General features: G+C 46.7%; 1 protein-coding gene across 1 annotated transcript; it reads left to right on the top strand.

Moving 5' to 3' along the window:
• Window positions 1-7,793: 7,793 nt before the first annotated feature.
• LOC306641349 (cancer-related nucleoside-triphosphatase-like) lies at window positions 7,794-17,291 on the top strand (the record flags this gene model as incomplete). Its single annotated transcript, XM_079106460.1, has 4 exons — window positions 7,794-7,915; window positions 8,666-8,753; window positions 9,653-9,862; window positions 16,623-17,291. The coding sequence occupies 4 exons, from the start codon at window positions 7,794-7,796 to the stop codon at window positions 16,689-16,691; spliced, it is 489 nt and encodes a 162-aa protein (XP_078962586.1). The 3' UTR covers window positions 16,692-17,291.
• Between the last annotated feature and the right edge of the window lie 5,780 nt (window positions 17,292-23,071).

Genomic DNA, 23,071 nt, shown 5'->3' with positions numbered 1-23,071 from the left:
CTAAGAGTTTTCTGGTGGAATTTCCAGGTTCCTCTAAATATATAATCATGTCATCAGCGAACAGGGATAGTTTGAGTTCTTCTTTTCCAATTCGTATCCCTTTAATTTCTTTGGTTTGTCTAATTGCTCTGGCTAGAGTCTCAAAAATGATGTTGAATAGAAGTGGTGAAAGAAGGCATCCCTGCCTTGTTCCAGTTTTTAGGGGGAATGCTTTCACTTTTTCACCATTTAGAATGATATTAGCCAGGGGCTTAGCATAAATGGCCTTTACAATGTTAAGGAATGTTCCCACTATCCCTATTTTTTCTAGTGTTTTGAGCACGAAGGGGTGCTGTATTTTATCAAATGCTTTTTCTGCATCTATTGAAATAATCATGTGATTCTTGAGTTTAAGTCTATTGATATGGTGAATTACATTTATTGATTTCCGGATGTTGAGCCAACCTTGCATCCCTAGGATGAAACCCACTTGATCATGGTGCACTATCTTTTTAATATGTTTCTGTATGCGATTTGCTAAAATTTTGTTGAGAATTTTTGCGTTGATGTTCATTAAGGATATTGGTCTGAAATTTTCTTTCCTTCATGTGTCTCTGTCTGGTTTAGGTATCACTGTGATATTGGCTTCATAGAATGAGTTTGGGTGGGTTCCCTCCTCTTCTATTTCATGGAATACTTTGAGAAGTATTGAAATGAGCTCTTCTTTAAAGGTTTTATAGAACTCGACTGAGAACCCAACTGGTCCTGGACTTTTCTTTGTTGGTAGGCTTTTGATGACTTCATCTATTTCAGTACTTGAAATTGGTCTATTTAACTTGTGTATGTCCTCCTCGTTCAGTTTAGGCAATTCATATGTCTCTAGAAACCTGTTGATGTCTTCAAAATTTTCTATTTTGTTGGAGTATAGATTTTCAAAATAGCTTCTAATTATGTTTTGTATTTCAATCCTGACTGTTGTGATATTTCCTTGTTCATTCCGAATTTTAGTGATTTGGGTTTTCTCTGGTCTTCTCTTTGTTAGCGTGGCTAAAGGTTTATCAATTTTGTTTATTTTTTCGAAGAACCAACTATTTATTTTGTCAATTTTTTGTATTGTTTCTTTTGTTTCAATTTCATTGATTTCAGCTCTGAGTTTAACTATTTCCTGTCTTCTACTACTTTTGGTGCTGGTCTGTTCTTCTTTTTCTAGGGCTTTGAGCTGTAGTGTTATGTGTTTATTTGTTGAGTTTTACTTCTTTTATTAAATGCGCTCCATGAAATAAATTTCCCTCTAAGTACTGCTTTCATAGTGTCCCAGAGATTTTGATATGATGTTTCTTTGTTCTCATTTACCTCTAAGAATTTTTTAATTTCCTTCCTAATATCTTCTGTTATCCATTCATCATATAATAGCATATTGTTTAATCTCCAGATTTTGGAATAGTTTCTGTGTTTTACTCTTTCATTTATTTCTAACTTCAATCCATTATGATCTGATAGAATACATGCTAGTGTCTCTATCTTCTTGTATTTGCTAACATTAGCTTTGTGGCATAATATATGGTCTATTTTAGAGAAGGATCCATGTGATGCTGAGAAGAAAGTGTATTCGCTCTTGGTTGGATGGTATATTCTATAAATGTCTGTTAAGTCTAAATTATTGATTGTGTTATTGAGATCTATGGTTTCTTTGTTCAATTTTTGTCTGGAAGATCTGTCCAGTGGTGAGAGAGGCATGTTAAAATCACCTAGTATTATTGTGTTATGGTCTATTTGGTTTCTGAAATTGAGAAGGATTTGTTTGACATACATGGATGAGCCACTGTTTGGCGCATAGATGTTTATGATTGTTATATCTTGCTGATTTATGCTTCCCTTAAGCAGTATGAAATGACCTTCTTTATCCCTTCTGACTAACTTTGGCTTGAAGTCCACATTATCGGAAATGAGGATGGATACTCCAGCTTTTTTGCTGAGTCCATGTGCATGGTATGTTTTTCCCCATCCTTTCACCTTTAGTCTATGGGTATCTTTTTCTATGAGGTGAGTCTCTTGTAGGCAACATATTGTTGGATCCTTCTTTTTAATCCAATCTGCCAGTCTATGTCTTTTGATTGATGATTTCAGCCATTACATTCAGGGTTGTTATTGAGATATGATTTGGTTTCCCAGTCATATGGTTCATTTTTTAAATTTTATGTATTTATTTGTTTGACACTACTTGGTTCCTCCTTTATTTGACAATTCCTTTAGGATAATTCCTCCCTTTGCTGATTTGCTTCTTTGTTTTTCTTCTCTTCCTCATGAAATATTTTGCTGAGAAGTTCTGTAATGCTGGCTTTCTTTTTGTAAATTCTTTTAGCTTTTGTTTATCATGGAAGGATTTTGTTTCATCATCAAATTTGAAGGTAAGTTTTGCTGGGTATAAGATTCTTGGTTGGCATCCATTTTCTTTCAGGGCTTGAAAAATGTTGTTCCAGGCCCTTCTAGCTTTTAGGGTCTGAATTAAAAAATCTGCTGATATCCGTATTGGTTTCCCCCTGAATGTAATTTGCTTCTTTTCTCTCACAGCTTTTAAAATTCTGTCTTTATTTTGTGTGTTAGGTATTTTCATTATAATGTGCCTTGGTGTGGGTCTGTTGTAATTTTGTGTATTTGGAGTCCTATAAGCCTCTTGAACTTGATTTTCCATTTCATTCTTCAGATTTGGGAAATTTTCTGATATTATTTCATTGAATAGAGTGTTCATTCCTTTGGTTTGTTTCTCTAGGCCTTCCTCAATCCCAATAATTCTTAAATTTGGCCTTTTCATGATATCCCATAGTTCTTGTAGATTCTGTTCATGATTTCTTACCATCTTCTCTGTTTGTTCAACTTTGTTTTCAAGGTTAAATATTTTGTCTTCAATGTCTGAGGTTCTGTCTTCCAGGTGTTCTATTCTACTGGATATGCTTTCTATGGAGTTCTTAATTTGGTTTATTGTTTCCTTCATTTCAAAGATTTCTGTTTGTTTTTTTTTTTTTTTTTCAATATCTCTAACTCTTTATTGAAATGATCTTTTGCTTCCTTATTTGTTCTTTTAACTGTCGATTGGTGCGATCATTCAATGCCTGCATCAGGCTTATCTCGGGTACCTTTAGTCTCTAGCCATTGACTACCAACCTCTGCATCTGACCTAGCATAAACTCCTGCGTCATGAGCTGAGCTGGCTCCAGCTTCCACCGCCCTGAAGCTAAGAATGCTCCCTCTGCAGCCTGTGGAAGATTCCCTGCTCTGCAGCAGCCCCACCTTGGCTCCCACAGGTGTACTGGTACGTGCAATGATCTGTGTGTGGTTTCTCCTCTGCCTCCCTTGGCTGCTGTCCTGCAGGTGGCATGTGCTGTGTGCTCTACCGGGAGTGCTTCCTGATGGGTCTCCTTCTCTTTTTCAGGGGATGGAAAAACGACTTTGATCCAGAAAGCCAGTGAGGTTTTAAAGTCCTCTGGGGTGCCTGTGGATGAATTTTATACAGAAGAAGTCAGGCAGAGAGGAAGAAGGACTGGATTTGATGTCGTAACTTTGTCCGGAGCTTGAGGGTCTCTGTCCCGAGTCTGGTACTGATGCTTCGTTACTGTAGGTTTTATCCCTAAGCGATCCTTCTCTCCAAGTTCAGAGCTGATTCCACCAGTGTTAAATTTTCCAAAAGTTCCCTGTGGGGTCCTTGGATGCCACTCTTCCTCCCTCTATCAAGGGTTCAGAATCTGTGTCTCCTTGGGTTTGGGGCTGAGCCCAATGACCTCCTCTATTTTGACGTATCTAGGGCTCGAGAGATGTCCCAGAGAAATAAACAGACCACCACATGAACAGCAAGAATGAAGTCATGTTTCATTTGGAATGTGGGCCCCAGAGTCCTGTGCTTTTCTCCCTTGTTAAATCATGGCCTTGTATCTGACCCCACTTTCCAGACAGCTTGGGCACTGGGGCTGCGGTCACACTGCAAGGCCTGGTGGTGGGCAGACATGCAGTGAGCACCATTCCCAGGGGAGAACAGTGGGGCCAGTGCTCACAGAGCGTCTTCCCTGGGTGGTTGCTGAGGATGAGGGAAAGTGCAGAAGGCCAGCTGTGCAAGGGGCTGCTGAGCACCAGGAATCAGTGCAGGAACCCTCCTCAAAACAGGGTCTTTTCTCACAGGTCAGAACCAATGCCAGCAAAGTGTGAGTGACAGGTGGGGCAGTATGTGGTTGATGACTTCTTTCAAGCAGTTGGCACTTTCCATTGTGAGGAACATGAGTGTTCCTATCTCCTGAGCTTGCCTGTGCTTGCCTGTGCTTTCCATCACAGGAGTTGAGATGGGAACAGAATGGCATTTGCTCTTCCAGGGAGGTCAGATTTGCATTTTGCGGTTTAAACTCTTCAAGCAGTTGAGCTGAGGAAATGCAGCATGATACCCTGGGCTGCATACTTGCCTCTTGGTCGGCACATGTTGATGCTCCACATTAGGGAGAGCAGGAAGGCTCCCAGTCCAGCTGCCTGCACCCCAAAGACAGCACTGCCCTACCTTACCTGGGTCTGGAGCCCTTTATCTGTGCCTGTGTTCATTGCTGGCACTGAGGGTTTCTGCATCTGTGTTCTGAGAAACGTGCTCTCACTTTATTTCCTGGGAATCTTTATCTGGCTTTGATCTTAGAGTAATATTGGTCTCCTTTCTCTAAGTTTTGGAAGAGTTTGGAAATGGTTGGTATTCATTTTTTTTTTAATGTATGGAAGTCATACAGGTGTAAAAAGCTTTTTATTAGAAACTTTTTAATTACTAGTTTAGTCTCTTTATTTGTTATATATCGGCTGGTTTTTGATTTCTTACTGGATCAATTGTGTTATTTTTATCTTTTGGCATTTTGTCCATTTCATCCAAGTTATATACTATTTTTTTTTTTTGTAAGCTTGATTGTGTTGACAGAAGTTTCTTTCATTTCTTCTTTATTTAGCACTTTTCCCATTTTTTTTTTTCTTAATCAGTCTACTGAAAGCTTTTTCAATTTAGAGGATCTTTTCAAAGAACTAGCTTTTGGCTTTATTGATTATCTATTGCCTCTTTGCATCTGTTTATCACATACCATCAAGTCCTGGATCAAGTTCAGGATCATGAATAAAGCATGCATAAGCTTATCTCTGGAGAGACTCTGTCTAGCGTGAATACAGATGGGAGATGAGGACAGGGACCTCTCCAGCAGTGCCGTGAGAGCAGTGTGGGGACAGCTGGGCCCAGGAGGCCAGGAAGGGGCTCTGAGGAACTGATGTCCACACTAAAAGAAGAGAAGAGAGTGTGGGGGTGACTGGGGAGGGGTGGTCCAGGGAGAATCTTCTAGATGGCAGGAGTGAGGAGGAGAGGAAGGTGCTGGGGACACAGGTGCAGGGCTCTGGGGCCCTGTCGAGGATCTTACAGAGTGACTTAGGGAAATGGAGTGGTGTGAACTTGTCTCAAGGGCTTTCCACTGCACCAGGACTGAGGTCCAGCATGCTTCCAGTGGACTGGAAGGCCCTGTGCCAGCTGACCCTGCTGCCTTTGAGGTCATCCGGCTGTGCTCCAGCCCACAGGTGCCAGGGCCATCCCATCCCAGGCTCTCAGCACCTTCCATCTTGGTTGTTGGCACACCATTTTCCCGGGTCATGCCTCTGCCCCTGAGCACCAGAGCCCAGTTGAACAGTGCAGGGGATTGGTGGTTGCCAAGACCACTGAAGTTCAGAGTCAGCTGCTTGAGGATGCCTCAAGTTGGTGGGGTCTTCTCCCCTGTTGGTGGGGCTACAGCTCCCCAGACCATGAGTTAGTTCTCTGCCTCTGCTACACCCACCACCCCCCTCCTCAACCTCCTTCCCCTGGAAACCTCCCCCTGCTGAGTTTCATGGGAACAGAGAATGTGGTGTTTTTCCACCAGATACCTGCATCTCAATGTCCAAACAGCAAGTGAGATGCTTTAATGAAATTCCAAGGGAAGAGTCTGACTTTGAGCATTGGATCAATACACAGAATTGATTTTTACTTCCTGTCAGCAGACAGAGTTCTGGGAGGAGAATGCATGCCTGATGTCTAGCTGCAGGGTTACATAAGCTCTCTGTACTGACCACATCAAGAGCTTGCATCTGTCTTCTTAATTAAGAAACAAAGACAGCTCTATGCTCTGATCAGCAGCTCAGACCTTCAGGTGCCAGGCGGGCACGGCCCCCCACAGGGCATCCCTACCCAGTTAGGGCTTGGATTTCTTTTCTAGAACAAAAATGTCTCTCCCATCCCCCATATATTATTGTGATGAAGAAAGGAGAAGGAATTAGAGTTTAGCTTTTATAAAAACACAAAGAATAGGTGACAAAAATAGGGGTGTGTGAAGAGACAGGTTTTGCTGTTGGCAGGTAGTGATAGGGTGGGTTGGAAGCTCTAGAAACCCCAGGGGAACAGGTGAGACCTTCCATCCACGGCCAGTGTTGAGCTTGCAAGACCTGGGAAAGCAGATCTGACAAAGTTAAGAAATGTCTGTCATGTGTAAGAGCCTCACTGTGGGTGGAGGGTTGTTTGAGTCCTTTTAAAAATACTATGAAAAATGTATGGAAAATAATTCTCAGGTTAGACCAGTGTGGCATGCCCATTAGTCCCCAAGGAAGCAGAACTTGCCAGGAGCTGGCAGCACCTTGGGGCGGAGGAGGCCTAGAAGGCTCAGGTCCGCAGGCTCACCTCAGCATGGGTATCTGCCATACTTTGCAGACTAGAGCAGAGATGGAGCAGAGCAGGGGCATGGGAGGGGAAGGAGGGAGGCCGGTACCCATGGGAAAGGTCTTGGGCTTCTAGGAAGCCCCCTGCAGGCCCAGCTGGGTTGATCGCTCATCCAGGGCTGACCTCGCCTTACTTGAGAGCTATCACATTGTTTTCCTAAATATTGAAATTTTCTCTGTCCATGGGGGGAAAAAAAAAAAAAAAAAGTTGTAAAAAAAGGAAGGACAATGTGAGTTACTCAGGTCTTACCATGGCATAGTCACTGCTGGCATGCTTTGCCTGCCTGGCTCCCTAGTCTGCTTGTTCAGTCATCCAGAACTGAAGAAACAGCCCCTCCCAGTTTATGGGCCCGGTTTGTTTTTCCTGCAGGCTGACTGAGTGATTGGATGTGGTCTCATATCTTAATAATCTTCAGAACTGAGGTTCATGATCGACTCTCTGAGTGGGCATTTCATCTTTGATCTACTGTGGTTCCCTCCATGTCAGACACCTTGTTCCCAGTTTGAAGTGACCTTGCCACCAAGCAGGAGCTCTGCCTCCAGCGGGGGCTGGCCTCCCACAGGGCCTGAAGGGCAGCATGGTGTGAGGAAACTGGTCCCAGGGCCACTCTGGTCCTCTGTGGTGTGAGGACAGACTGTCAGGCACATTGCAGGTACCTGATTCACAGTTCCAAGACACTTCCTGGCCTTGATTTGCATTTTTAAGGTCCTAATGAGGTTTCAGGGTTTCCATTGTTTGGTTTCTTTAGTCTAAATTATTGTGGGATTCTTCTTCCCATTCCCCCTTTGTAAGGCAGATGACCTTTTCATATATATTGATTCTGTTTGTCTGCTTGTCACTTAGTTCAGTCCTATTCAAATTTAACATAACATTTTACTTTATTTTTCTTCTTCCCTGTGCTTTTAAAAAAGCACTTATGCTTTCAGTCCACCTGGATTTATTTCAAATATAACATGGGAGACAGTTGGTTTCCTTCCAGATACTTAGCTAGTTTGCTAAAACCGTTTATGAGACAACTCACATCCAATCAGTGTATTTTGCTTCATAAGTCATGTTTAAATGTGTGCGCGAAATGCTAGAGGGCCATCCCTCATCGATGCTGGCCCTTCATTTCTGCATCAATACTGCACTGTTTAATTACCATTGCAACATTGCCCCCATGCATTGGTCCTCCCGCATTGTCCTGTGCTGGTGGTAGCAGCGTCCTGGCATTGGCCGTTACTGAGTGCAGACTGTCCGGCTGGAGGCTCCATCCTCAGAACACTGCCTCTGCGTTCCTGTTTTACTGAGGTCTTCTTGGTGGCACAGTGTCTGCCAGGCAGAGCTGTCCTGAGCTGTGGAATTGAGGCTGCGTTGGAGGTCACATGGGGTGATGGGGACTGTGCAGAGCGAGGGTCCTGTTGATGTGGAGGACATGGTCATTTTCCAGTCAGCCTCCTTCCTATGGCCTCAGTGGGGATCCTCTCTCTCCCTTCTTTAGCATCTTTCCTGGGGAGGCTGTTTGCAGGACTCTGAGCAGCATGGTATCCTCTGCAGGCCCTACAGGCAAGCAGATTTAACTCCTCCTTGAAATGCACGTCCCACCAAGGTGTGGCACCTTGGGGAGCCAAACCCCCAGCTGGGATTGTAGCTGAACTTCTCTTGTCCCCAGCCACTTGCCAGTTGTCACCACCTCCCTGTAGTGGGCAGTCTGTTCTCCCCACTCCAGGTGGTTTCTAATAAAGAGAAGGACAGCCGGTGGCAGAGATAAGAGCTTTTCTCCAAAGTTCAAATAGTGGTAAAATTTTTACTAGCATATGAAACTTTTTGAAAACAGTTTGAATTCTGCTGGTGGCAAGGACAGCGATCCCTGCACCTGTGGTCAGGTCTGCTGCCCAGCAGGCTGCTGGCTGAGCATGCTCCATAAGGTGGTGCTCATGCCTATGCCTATGCCTTGGCTGCCAGGCACATGTGTTCTGCCCCTGGAGAGCAGTTTCTTCATGGTGAGAGGGGTTTCTTGGATACAGTTCCTGGTTCCTGGGAAGGTGTGCAGGTGTGTGTCACATGGGAGTGCTGGGGCCTCGGAGTGGGGCCCCTCTTTTTGGACTCCAGGACTCCTCATGGTGCTCTCAGAGGGGCGGGCACCTGGAGAAAGTGTGCACACCTGCCTTGCAGCAGCCGGGCAGCCTGAAGGCGCTCTGCTCTGCGGGCTTCCTTGGAGGGGTGGTTCTGGTCATCCTGGAGCATTGGGGCAACAGCAGCGGTGCCTGGCAGGGCCTCTCCACAGCTGGGTCTGTATTTGCCAGGGAGAGGGGCCAGAGTGGCTGTTGATCTCTCCCAGGGTCTCACAGCCCAAGCCTCCTGGCTGGTTCTCAGGGCCTGTGTCACAGGAGGGGTTCTTTATGCTGCCCCTCTGCCTGTCAGCTGGTAGGACCTTCTCAGTCCCAGGACAGCTCTCCCAGCCGAGAACCTGTGTGTTGTGGGTTTGCCAATGGTGTGCATGGGACCTTGAGGGGCATGTAGGACATCAAGGAGGAGCCCTGGCCTGGCTACAGGCCCTGACAGGGACACTGGGGTGCCTTGGAGCGCCCTCTGCTGCTGGGCCTGGTTGGGAACGCCCAGTGCTAGTCTAGACCTCTTGGAGCAAGACTCAGAGTTGGAGTCAAGAGGCCAGCATTGCCATGGCACTCAGCCTTGCTGTCTCCTTTCTTTAAACCTGAGATATTGGGGTGCCCTTTATTTTCTTTGTACATGTAAGCATAAGGTGGGGTCACTGTTGGAACCATTGTGAGGAATAAAATATTGCAAGAAGCCAGGACTTGGGGACCAAGTGCTTGGTGCTACAGGCTCCTAGGTCACCCTTTTTGTGAGTCTGCACGTGAGCACAGCCTGTGGCATGTGGGGCCCTATGAGTAGTGTGCCCTGGTGTACAGTGAGTGTCTCCGTCCACAGGTGGGTTCCTGTGGAGGCCTTGGACCCAGAGTGTGTGTCATCAATGAGATTAGGAAGATGGAGCTCTTCAGCCAGCCCTTCATCCAGGCTGTGCACCAGACTCTGTCCTCACCAGCGACCATTGTCCTGGGCACCATCCCAGCCCCAAAAGGAAAGTCACTGGTCCTGGTGGAGGAGATCCGGGGCAGGTCTGATGTGAAGGTGTTCAGCGTGAGTGCACCCTGTCTGCAGGCACCCTGCCCTCACCTGCTCCTCTGACCCCACGTGCCCCTGTGCTGCAGCATCACTGAGTTGGATCTTAGGGGTTTAGAATGACACCATCCTCCATGCACTGATGAACCTTGGGAGCCCCCGAGTATCCCAGCCTGCTGCCCTCCTCAGTCCCTCTCGTGCCTCTGTGTCCTCTCTGCTGCCCTCCTGTGTGCCTGCAAGTGCCCTTGACGAGAGTTCCACTCATGCCGCCCCCACCACAGATTACAAGCTTCCCAGACGCAGGTGGTGAGTGGAGGGCATGGGGCCTCAGCAGGTTAGAGGAGAGCAAGTGCCTGCCTCACTGGTTGCAAGGTTCCCTGGCATGCTGGCCCTGCTGGTATGTTGCCACCAGTGCATCCTGTGTGTGGCAGTGAAGGACCACATTGGGGTTGGACCAGCCAGATCTGGGAGGCATGTGCACCTCCTTCAGGGGTGCACTCCCTTGGCCGGTGCTGACTGAGGACCTACTGTGTGCAGGGCACTGTTCATATCTTGGTGGGTCCCCCAGGAGCATGGGATCTGAGTGAGCAGGAGCTGAGTGTCACATGTGCAGGCAGAGGCGGAGGTGGTTTCAGCTGCTGCCAAGGGCTGGGAAGAGCAGCATGGCCAGGTGGCCTGGTGGTGGGCAGTGCTCAAGGGTGGTCTGTCCCAGGAGGTGAAGTCTGAGTGAGGCTGGAAAGGTGCGAAGACTGAGCCCTTATGTCAGTGGCCCCAGAGACAAGTGCCACCACCTGCCCCTCTGCGCACCGCCTCCGAGGTAGAGGTTCATGATGACAGTGTCTGTGGACATGGAGACAGTGGTGCTGGAGGAGCAGGAGATGGCACTTCCATGCTGGAAGGCTGGGCTTGGTCCCTTGTTAGCACCAGGAACCCGAAAGTCAAGGGAGGGTCAGGGGAGCTGAGGGCCATGTCCAGAAGTGCGTGCTGTGTCTTAAAATGAGGCCACGTCCCCACTGCAGAGGGGAGACTGTCCTCCAGCAGGGCAGTCATTGTTCCTAGTGTGGCACAGAAGGCATCAGCTCTGAGAGAGCTCAGGGAGGGGGCTGCACGCCCCACTCTTCTCCAGCCGCCCTGGCACCGTGGGTGTGACCCTTGCGGTTCTGGCTTAAAAAGGAGGACCAGACTGAGCAGTTGGCTGATGTGTGTCTTGGGTCCTTTCTGATTCCCAGAGGCAGTGGATGTCTGGATCTGTCTGAGAGTGGCCTCTGCCCACAGTGTCCTGGAGCAGGCAGCTGTGAGGAGACCTGACCAAGACGCAGGCAGGGGCCAGGGAGAGGGTGTCTGAGCAGAGGGGCGGGGAGGATCCACAGCTCCTGAAGGAACAAGAGAAGAAGGCAGCCAGTTCCAGGCCACCCAGCCAGTGCCATCTGCTCATCACGTTGTGCCAGGCATGCGGCTAATTGGGTAACAGACTAGGCCACAGGTCAATTTTCCTGAGAGCCAGGTGTGCTGTAGCTGGAATGAAGAGGTGGCTGGAAGATTTGGGCTTCCAGCCATGGTGCTGGAGTCAGGGCAGGACTGGGCCCAGCATCCTGTGTTGCCTCAGTGACCATCACAGGCCCTGGAAGCAAATGAAGAACTGAAAGTCTCAGAGTGAAAGTTTCAGCAAAAATAGAGACAATAGAAGAATCACAGGAAGATTTTACAACTGTTTAGTAACCAAATTAAAACATTAATCTGTGGACCCACCTTCTGAGAATAACAGAAGAAAGAACTAGCAGACTCAAAGACAGAGCAGCAGGCAGAATAAAAATGTCAAGAATGAGCCCTAGGGATGGATGGGAAACAGTAGCCCAGATCTCCCTGTGTTTGCTAAAGACATAAACCTACAGATTCCAAAAGGCTGCTGTGAACCACAGCTGGGTAAACCAAAGAAATCCATGCCAAGAACCTCAGGACTAGACCTGTGGGCACTGACTTGAGTCCCAAGAGCAGCGTGGGAGAAGCGACACTTGACTCTTGATGCACCCATATGCAGCCACAGATGCCCGTCGGTTCAGGGCCCCAGCGTTGGAGCAGCAGCTCGGCACCCAGAGGACTCCAGCCAGGTAAAGATCCCTCAGGAGCACGGGGGAGAGATCACCATGCAGAGGTCAAGCTGTGCGCTGGTGGCAGAGTCTCAAGCTCCTGAGGTCATGTTTGACAGGTGAGGCAGGAATGGCGACACTCAGACGTGTAGGTAGACAAAGAAAGACAGTCTCCAGAAGGAAGGTATCCTCATGCCTCTGCTGCCCAGCAGGTGGGGCGGGGGAGCTGCTGTGGACTGGCCTCTCCCCCACTTAGCCTGGCGCTGCTCCCTGCCCCATGAGGTGGGTGCCCCTGCTGCTTGGAGGGGACCCACCAACCAAGTGTTTGTAGGATGTGTCCAGCCGTGGCTAGGTAGAAGGGAAGGGAAGGTCAGGCAGGGTGGACAGGCCTCTGGAGTGGGTAGAAGGCCTCTCAGCATGCCACTTGAGCACAGTCCTGAGGCAGGAGGAAGAGCAGGCTAGTGGAGCTGGGATGAGAGTTGGTCTCCTGTGGCTTGCTGTCAAGTTCGGAGGGGACTTTGCCATCTCATCCTGTTGGTTTCTGAGAGAGAAGTCACCTACTTGGTCTTCTGCCTTCTAGTCCATGTCACAGCATTGGTGAGGTTCTGAGCCACATCACATCCTCTGCAGTGGGAGCTCATGGTGTGATGAGCCTGGCACCCCCTGTTGCCTTGCGTCCCTGGCTGCAGCGGGGGTGCTGTCTGGCATCCAATCTGTAATGCTGCCTACCTGCCCCTGAATGCTCCTGCCTCTGCCCCCTGCTGTCTCCCTTTGGCTCCAGCAGAAGCTGAACTGCCAATGCCAGCCGTCATTCCACCTTGGTCTGCCCAGGTGCTTCCCTGACCTGCTGGGCACTCCTACAGCTCCTGGTCCTGCTCATTCTGACTGAAGACTTTCCAGACCACAGGAGGGTCTTGGAGGCGTGGGAACTGCCATGGCTGGGGTACTGACCATGGTCTTCCCGAGGTTATACTGCTCTTTCAGAACATTGACCATTTTTTTTTATGGCTTCTAAAGCCTATTGCTCTCTAATTATAACACTGAGAACTGTTTTTGTTTTGAACTTATTGCATTGTTTGGCTCACGGAAGCTAACTGCGAAAACAGGTAACGGCCATGTTGATGCCTTGGAGGCAAAAGGAGAAAGCTTTTGTGGGTTGACATGTGTACTTTTCCTAGTTTTCTAATTAACTGGGTGGAGCAGACCAGCAGGCTGGGAGCGAGTGTGGGGTGCTAGGTACACAGACTCGCCCCTCCACAGCGTGTGTGGTGGGGGCAGGATCCACCCATGCCTGCAGCCGGGGGCACTGGCTTGTCAGTGGGGTGCACACTCTTCTGTGTCTTGAGTCTGAGATGTTATTTGATTTTTCTCTTTTATAAAAATGTTAATATAACCAAAAGCTACTTTAATAATAAGAATTTAGAGTCCTTTAAACTTGTTTTTTCCACAAAGCCATTTTTATTCTTTCAGTTCTCACTTTTGGGTTGTAGGATTGTAAGCCTACTAGATGCTAGGTCCCAGCTTCTTTCTATTTGGAAATTTTTAGACCTCCTGCTCTTCTTGCTGCATGTATTTTAAACAAACAGGACATAAACTGTTTTCTTCTTAGTGGGAATTCGATACTGTCCCCAAATCCCCACACCTCTGTTCTCTGGATGCAAAGCCAGGGTCAGGGCTCATTTGCCAACTGCTGGATACTACAAGATCAGAAGTCAATGACGGTGGGTTCTTTTTGCAGAAATTGAGAAGCAAATCCTGAAATTCACATAAAAATACAAGGGGCCCAGCCAGAATAATCTGAAAAATGAACAGTGTTGAAGTACTCATACTTTCTAATTTTAAAATTTACTCCACAGTAGTTGAGAGTGTAGTACTGGCATCAGGGTGCACATGTAAACCATTGGAAGAAAGTGGAAGTTCAAAAATAGAGTCTTATGTCTATGATTTTCCATGAGGGAGCCTGGGCAGCATAATGGGAAAAGAGCAGTATTTTCCACAATTGCAGCTGGAAAACTGTATATCCACGTGCAAAAGAACGAAGTTGGACCCTTACTTCACACTGTGAACAAAATTAACTCAGAATGGTTTATAGAGTTAAATATAAGAGGTAAATCTATAGTACTCTTGGAAGGAAATATAGGAGTAAGTCTTTATGAACAGCAATTGGACAAAGCCTGCTATGAAAGAACACCCAGAACTCAGACAGCAAAGGAAAAAATAGATAAGTCAGACCACACCAAAACCCTAAACCTTTGTGCTTCAAAGGACCCAGCAAGAGTAGGAAGGAGCACACAGAAGGGAGAAGATGCTAGCAAATTATGTATCAGATGAGCCTGAATCCTAGAACACAAAGATGACTTTAAGAACTCAACAATAAAGTAAAAATAAACTCATAAAAATAGAGACTCTAAATGGGTATTTCTCCACAGAAGCTATACAGGTGATAGGTAAGCCCGTGAAAGGCCATGCAGTGTCAGGGGTGGCTGGGAAGGCACACCCCTTGGGGTGCCTGCAATACAACTGAAAGAAAGAAATGGAAGATATCGGGTGTTGGTGCCCTCACGCCTTTTGTTGAGACCTCAGTGGTGCTGAAACTGGCAAACAGGTGCAGTCCCTCAAAAATTAAATTTGAATCACTCTGAAAACCAGCAATTCCACTCCAAGATATTTACCCAGAAGAATGGAAAGCATGTTCACAAAAACCTTCAATGAACAATCACAGCAGCATTACAGCCAGAACGTGGGAATCACTCCGATTCTGTGAAGGGATAAAAGAAACATGATACCTTCATACAATGGGTGTTATTGCAACACAAAGGACTGAAGTACCGATGGTTTCACTGTACAACATGTGTGAACGAGTGTCACCTCATGCCGAGTGAAAGAAGCCAGGCACAGATCGCATACCTGTGATTCCACTTGCAGAGAATGTCCAGGAGAGGCAACATTACTGAGAGAGCAGATAGAAGTGGTTTCCAGAGGCTGAGGTGGGCACAAGGGGTAACTAGAAGGGGCTTCTGTTTTTGATAAAAATGTTCTGATATTAGATAGTGGTGATATTAGATATGCAGTGCTGGGGATTGAACCCAGGGCCCTGTGCTTGTGATGCAAGCACCCTACCAACTGAGCTATATCCCCAGCCCTAGAATTCTACTCTTAAGGTGAATTCTAAGATATATGAATTATGTCTCCATAAAACCACCCCCCCTCAGGTAGAAGAGCCAAGTGGAGAAGAAGTGGCACCACTCCCCTCTCTAGAAGACTTGGTCACCACTTAGACATTGACCCACATCCCTCTCTAACATGGTGGGGAGAAACATGGTGCCAGCTGGGGTGGCTTCCCCTTCTCACAAAGCCACTCATCTAATCCTGGTTGCCTCCTGAAGACCCCACCCCCACATGCCATGCACTGAGGGATCAGGCTTCCAACACATGAACCTCTGGAGGACACAGTCAACCCAGAGCAGGCCTGCTTGGGGCCAGCTGCTGCTCCAGTCAGGCTGCCAGTGCTGACCTCTGCAGGCCTTCAGTGCTCCCTCCCTTGTACCAGGAGGCTTTGTTTGTGTCCCCCTCTGTTCAGGTGCCCTTCCCCATTGACCATCTGTCAGTGTTGCATCCAGGTGCACCCAGCTGTGGAAGCCTTTCTGAGCTCTATTGCCTCCCACCCAGGCCCTGCTACCTCTCTGGACCCTTCCTTGGGAGTCTTGGGCCTCCCCCATCCTTGTTCATGCTATGTTTCCCCTAGTCTGCCACCTCCATGAGGTCAGCGTCCTTTCTGTGGCACCCCACCCTCGGCCCTGTGCCCATGAGTGTGGGGGCCAGGCATAGTGACAGGAAGCATCAGCCCTGCCTTCTCCCTGGTTCCTCTGCCCCTTTTGTTCTGCCAGACTGGTGGTGAGGGAAGAACTGATCACAGGGGCAGGGATGCCGGGATTTCTTCCTGTGCTTGCTTGTTGGACGTCATTGTGTTGTAAGGGTACTGCCTATGGAGAACATGCTGGGGTCAGGAGGCTGAGTTATGGTCTGCACCTTGTCACCCTTGCTTCTCTGGCTCAGTCCTCTCCTCCTCCAGGTGAGCCAAGACCCCTTGCAGCACTTGGGTCTTCCAATCCCCTGGTGAGCCAAGTATAGATGCACTGACCTTGGGAGCACGCTTGGATTTTAGGTGTCCCTGGGTCTCAGTCATTTGCTGCTCTAGGCTGCTTCTGCTCCAGGGTGACTGTCCATCTGCCCTACCCCCTTCCTGCCTTCCTTACAGCTCTTGGTTCACACTCTTCCCAAGTCAGGATCCATCAGCTCTCAAAGCTGCTGTCCCTTCTTATTTATTTATTTATTTATTTATTTATTTTGTTTGTTTGTTTGTTTAGGCACCAGGGATTGAACCAGGGTTGCTTAACCACTGAGCGACAACCCAGCCCTTCTTATTTTTTATTTTGAGACAAGATCTTACTAAGTTACTGAGGCAGGCTTTTAACTTGGATCCTCCTGCCTCAGCCTCCCGAGCTGGTGGGATTGCAGGTGTGTGCCACCTCACCTGGCTTGCTGTCCCTTGGGCTGTCTCTGTGGAGCCGATGGTGGGACTGGAGACACCTGTCCTGTCTCAGAGCACCTGCTGGCCTCCCAGCCTTTTCGGCTCTCAGGGCAAAGGAAAGGCGGGAATTCTGAGGCCTGCTTCCTACTTCCTCCCACAGGTCACCAAGGAGAAGAGAAACCGCCTTCTACTGGATGTCGTGCCCTGGGTGCAGAGCTGTGGGAAGTGAGGCCGGCTGGCGCCTGTGGTGCTGCCCTGTGGAGGTGCCCAGTGGAGCACAGCCTCTAGCCCTGCCTCTAGCTGCGTGCCTCCACACATCTGGACCCTGCAGCCGGGGAGGCTGACAGCTGTTTCCATAAATGTTTGGCAAGTCCAGGTGGCCTTGGGCTGACCAGCAGCCCCTCATGTCCTGCTCGTGCTCAGGGCTTTCTGTTCATTTCCTCTTCAATCATGTACGTGGCCAGGGTAAAGCAGGAACTGAGCAAAGGCACTCAGTCCCTGGAATTTGTCCCCTTTGAAGTTTGTCCTTGTGTTGCCATTGGACAGCGAGTTCACTGCCCATCAATTTTGCGTGTCGTGGAAATTAAACCCCTCTCTGGGTTTCTGCACTCCAGCACTGAATTGTTATTCTTCAGAAAGCCATTGGGGTTCCCTCCCCACCCCTTGTGTATTCTTTGTTAGTTGCTTAATAAAATTAAAGCAAACATGGTGTTTCAAACACACAAGTGCTTGTGTGGGTGGCCTTTGGAGCGTCCTGCCACCTGCCACTCAGACTGAAGGGTGGCAAGGCCTGGGCCCAGGTTCCTTCAGAGCCCTGCCTGGGTGGTGGGCTTGGGTGCCTTTTTAACTTTTTGAGCCTTGTTTCCCTTCCAGGAAAAGGCAATGGCTGTCCTCAAAGCAGGCGGTGAGACTGCAAAGGGAACTGAACTCTGCTTTTGTCTTAAATTAGGAAACCAATGAAACCTACTTCAAAACAGATGGAATGGCTAGTTTGGGGTTCATGCTTGTGGGGGCAGGAGTGTTGCTCTGCCTGAGTGTGGAGCTGGCTCTTTGGCCTGGCCCTGGGCACCGGGACCAGATGTGAGGGGGATATGGGCCTGAGTGGCTCTGGAGCACGTGCCCTTTCCAGCACGCCCTTCGTGGCTCTGTCAGGCCTTCTGCGGGTTTAGTGTGCACATGCCCCAAACCTCACAGGCGACACGTAACTGTGATGCTGTGGCAAGTCCTGCCATGATTCCTGTATTGCCATGTCAGAGAATGCTCAGGGGCACGTGGGAGATGTCATACAATCCGTCACCATCCAGGGGCTCAAGGAGGGGCACCGACAGTCCAGCAGCTGGCCTAGGTCTTAAGGAGAAATGCCCACAGGGGCACACAGAGCAGATGCAGTGCTGCTCGTGCAAAGAATTTTGGCTGGATGAGAGGCCAGTGGGATGCAGAGCAGGTTGGGGAAGGCTTGCTGCCCTGTGCCCTCCTCTCTCCTGGCAGCCCTGGCCGGCCACTCCACACCAGGCTTACAGATGGATTCCTCTTAGCTCTGAATGGGTGGCTTGGGAGGAGAGGATGAACCTTTAAAACTGGCCAACACAGAGACGCTCCTCGTAAGGTTGCAAGTTCAGTTGTTCACCCCAACCCCACTCCAAGTCCCAGGGAGCTGGCAATGGCAGGACGCCTTGCCCCTCCTTCCCTGCTGCCTTGGCAGGGGCCACATCCAGGAGGACTGGCCCTGTGTGCTGACGAGCTGACAGGAAGGGAGCCAGGGAGCGAGGCACAAGCAGGTCTGTGGGCAGTGAGGCGCTGGTGTCAGGGATCCGAGAAGCGTTCACCAGACAGAAGCCTCAATAGGGTGCAGAAGGGAGCTGTCCTTAGCATGAGGGACATGTTTTAGAAATGGCAGCAGACTCAGCAAAACTCAAGCACCAGAACAGGCAATAACTGTAAGTACTTTAATTCCCAAAACAAAGGCTGTGCGAGTGTGCTTGTGGTGGGGCGGGTGGCCCAGCGCGAGTGTAGAAGACAAGTATGCGGGCCGGGGAAGCACATGGGAGCATGGGCAGGTGGAGGAGCCCCCTGGACCCTGGCCTCCAGCCCTGATCCATTTACCAATGGAAAGGCATTTGAATTGTTCCGAATGTTGGTGAAGATGTGTGAAAACACTATAACTTTCACATATGTGTTTTTGTCTGAGCATACTCATTTGACTTGAGCACTCTATCCCATACCCATGTATAATTTTTCACTCCAGTTGGTATGAGAATTATATTTCTGGCCCATGGTGATATTTTGTAACATCCGCTCCTTTCATATATATTTTCCCCTCAGCCTCAGCTAGTTTTCTCTCATTCAAGGACTGGTCAATATTCAGGTCCTGATTTGGGGAGATTTCAGTGAATCTCTGGAGCTCGCTCTGTTTGCAGCTTGGAAAGGAGAGAGCTCCAGAACCTGGTTAGGGGAACTGCACTGTTAGGAACTCCAGCTCCTAGGGTCTCCCCACTGCACCAATACCATATTTTCATCTCAGAGAGACCACACACTTCTCCTGTGTCTGTCTCCCTTCATAGCAGCCTGGATGCTCCCTCTAGGCAGGGAGCTGCAAAGACTACAACCATATGCCTTGGCATGTTTGCATCTTCCTGCTGTGAGATCACAGTTCCATGATTTCTATTATCCTACATTTGAAATTCATTATTTTATGTTTCTGAATTTTTTTTCTAATTGAAATCAGAAGTTCAAATCTGGTCCATGATAGTCTTCTCTGGAAGTAGAAGCAACCTAATTCACATTGTTTACTTAATTTCTTTAACCTGGATATGCATAATGATTATAGCCATTCTCCAATCCAGTGACATAAATACTATGACAGTGGTGCAAAATTTGTTCTCATACCCATTGCCTTACTTAGAATGATTTGAATTTTATGCTATAAGTAACTAAGAATGAGACTTTTGTATTTTTAAAGCAAGATGTATGTATCCTTTTAATAAATATTAATAGATTTTTCTATCAGTAAGAAATATTGTAATTCTCTTAAAACTTTTCCAGTTTATGCTTATGAAATAATTTCTCCTATGTAACCATTATTTATATTTGACAAAAAATCTTCTTAAGGTTTCTAGTTTTTTCAAGTATTTGAGATCTTTAGTAATATTTTTTAACTTTTGGTGTAGAAGTTTTGAAAATATTTTCCTAGGTTCTACTAGGTTTATGCAGCCATTATAAATGTCCCTTTTTAAAACAATGTGTTTGTTTGTTGTTGGCATATAGAAAATTCAATTATTTAAACAAAAAATATTGATCTGGTATCCAATGGCCTTGACAATTTTATTTGTTACAGCTAAGAGTGTATTTTTTTTTTTATTTTCTAGGTTCACTATTATTTTATCTACTAATAAAGACAATTTGCTTTCTACATCTTAAAACATGTATGTGTGTGTGTGTTTTATATATCTATTTTTTCTCTTTTCTGTTTTCTGTCATCTCTGAATAAGGCCTCCGGGAAATTGCTGAATAGAACTGCTGATGGCTGCTAGACTTGTTCCTATCTCACGGGAAAATCTGTCAATAGTTCAACCTTAAGTGCCATGTTTGCTGGAAAATTGTTGTTTCTATCAGATAAGAATGTTTCCTTCACTGATTTAAAAAATATAATGATTGTATGTTAAAATTGTCAAGTGCTTTTAAAATTATTTTTATTTTTACAGACTCCATTTTGATTCACTGTACACAAATTGGGTACATGTTTTTGTTTCTATGGTTGTGCACAATGCAGATTCATACCATTTGTGTAATCATACAGATACATAGGCTAATGATGTCTGTCTCATTCCACCATTTTTTATACCCCTGCCCTCTCTTCCCTCTCATTTTCCTCTATTTAATCTAAAGTTCCCCCATTGTTCTCTCATTTGCCTTCTCCCATCCCCCATTATATATCATCATTCACTTATCAGAGAAAATAGTTACCCTTTACTATTTGGAATTGGATTATGTCATTTAGCATGATATTCTACAATTCCATCCTTTTATCTCCAAATGCCATAATATTATTATTCTTTATGGCTGAATAATATTCCATTGTGTACATATACCACAGTTTCTGCATCCATTCATCTGTTGAAGGGCATCTAGGTTGGTTCCACAATCTAGCTATTGTGAATTGAGCTGCTATAAATGTTGTGGCTGTGTTACTGTAGTATGTTAATTTTAAGTCCTTGGGGTATAAATTGAGGGGTGGAAAAACTGGGTCAAAATATGGGTCCATTTCAAGTTTTTTTGAGGAATCTCCACACAGCTTTCCAGAGTGGCCGTACCAATTTGCAACTCCACCAGCAAAATAAAAGTGTGCCTTTTTCCCCATATCCATCCCAATATCTATTATTGTTTGTTTTCGTGATAATAGCCATTCTAATTGGAGTAAGATAAACTCTTATAATTGTTTTAATTTGCATTTCTCTAATTACTAGAGAGGTTGAGCACTTTTTCATATGTTTATTAATCGCCTGTATATCTTCTTCTGTAAAGTGTCCACTTCCTTGGCCCATTTATTGATTGGTTTCTTTGTATTTTTGGTGTAAATTTTGGTAAGTTCTTTATAAATTTTGGAGATTAGTGCTCTATCTGAAGTGCTTGTGGAAAATGTTTTCTCCCACTCTGTAGGCACTCTTTTCACATTATAGATTGTATCCTTTGCAGAGAAAAATCATTTCATTTTGAATCCATCCCATTTATTGATTCTTGATTGATTTGTTTTGCTTTGGGAGTTTTTTTTAAGGAAGCCTGATACTAAGCCAACATGATGAAGATTCGGGCCCATTTGTCTTCTATTTGGTGCAGGGTCTCTGGTTTAATTCTTAAGTCCTTGATCCATATTGAGTTGAGTTTTGTGCAGGGTAAGAGATAGAGGTTTAATTTCATTTTACTGCATATGGATTTCCAGTTTTCCCAGCACCATTTGTTGAAGAGGCTGTCTTTTCTCCATTGTCTACTATGAGGCAACTGTATTTTTGTGGGTTTGTCTCTGTGTCTTCTATTCTGTACTACTGGTGTACCTGTCTATTTTGGTGCCAGTATCATGCTGTTTTTGTTACTATTGCTCTGTAAGTTCTGGTATTGTGATACTGTCTGCTTCACTTTCACTTTTTCTGCTCAAGAATGTTGTGTCTGTTCCAGGTCTCTTATTCTTCCAGATAAAGTTCATAATTGATTTCTCTATTTCTATGAGGAACGTCATTGGGATTTGAATTAGAATTGCTTTGAATATCTATAGCACCTTTGGTAGAATGGTCATTTAACAATATTGATTTTGCCTATCCAAGAACATGGAAGATCTTTCCATCTTCTAAGGTTTTCTTCAATTTCTTTCTTTAATGCTCTGTAGTTTTCATTGTAGAGGTCTTTCACCTCCTTTGTTAGATTCATTCCTATATATATATATTGAGGCTATTGTGAATTGAGTGGTTTTCCTAATTTCTCTTGCAGAGGATTCATCACTTATGAATAGAAATGCATTAGATTTATGCATATTGATTTTATATTCTGCTGCTTTACTGAATTAATTTATTTTAGAAATTTTCTAGTGTAGTTTTTTGGATCCTCTAAATATAGAATCATGTCATTGGCAAATAGTGAAGCTTGAGTTCTTCTTTAACCACTCTTCACAAGAGGAGTAAATCTCCACTTGTGCCACTCACTGGCTCATGTCTCCTCCATGGTCTCCCCAAGCCCAAAAAGCCTGAGTTCCAGAGTGTCATGCAGCCTCAGCTAAAATGCAGTCCCAGGGAGAGGGACCCCTAGGACAGTGGCAGAAGAGTCCCTCTGTGGCTAACCTGAGAGCCCCAGGAAGCCTGCAAAGCCTCCTTCCATGACTAACTGCCACAGACACATGCCTGCCCAGGCAAGATGGGCCAAGTGTCTCTGCAAGATATCCTGTCCAAGAACCCTCCATCTGCCCTGCACTGACCCATGTGCCCCTTATCAGTTGTGTGCACAGGGCATATGGGCAGGTCCAACCTGGCCAAGAGCAAGCCCAGGTGGCAGCAGAGTGACTGCCAGTGGTTGGTGCTTAGTAACCTTCTGGTGACCACCACCACAATTGGCTGTCTATTCCTGACCAGTCCACCCCCACTGCTGTTAGAGGGATCTGGTGCAAAACACACCTATCTTGTCCCTGTTCTGTTTAACTGTCTCCAGAGCAATAGTTGGGAGGCTCTGGATCCCTGAGCATGACCAAGGCAGCAGCAGCAAACCCCCAGGTCCCAGGCTCAGAATTCCACATGCTTCCCTGCAAAAGGGCCGCTTGCACATGGCAACAGAATGGATGACAGAATGCCTGCTCATGTTAGGCCTCAACCCTGAATGCACAGACACAATATTAATATTCAGACACAAAGCCAGAAATGGAATGGCTGTCTTCAACCCACATGTGTAACTGGTAACTGTGAGCTCACCTGGGTGCTGTTTGGGCATCACCCTTGTTACCTGAAGGATGGTTGGCTCGCTATGCAGCTGCAGGCCTACAGCTCTGGTAGACATTGTTACAGAAAGGAGTAGAGAGAGCCTGCCTCTCTGAGGGCAGCAACCCACAGTTTTTGCTGCCAGTGAGAAAAGTCA

The sequence above is a fragment of the Sciurus vulgaris genome, assembly GCF_902686455.1.
Source record: "Sciurus vulgaris genome assembly, chromosome: 12".
Lineage (NCBI taxonomy): Eukaryota > Metazoa > Chordata > Mammalia > Rodentia > Sciuridae > Sciurus > Sciurus vulgaris.
Note: the sequence above shows the minus strand (reverse complement) of the source record. Positions and strands in the feature narration are given on the sequence as shown.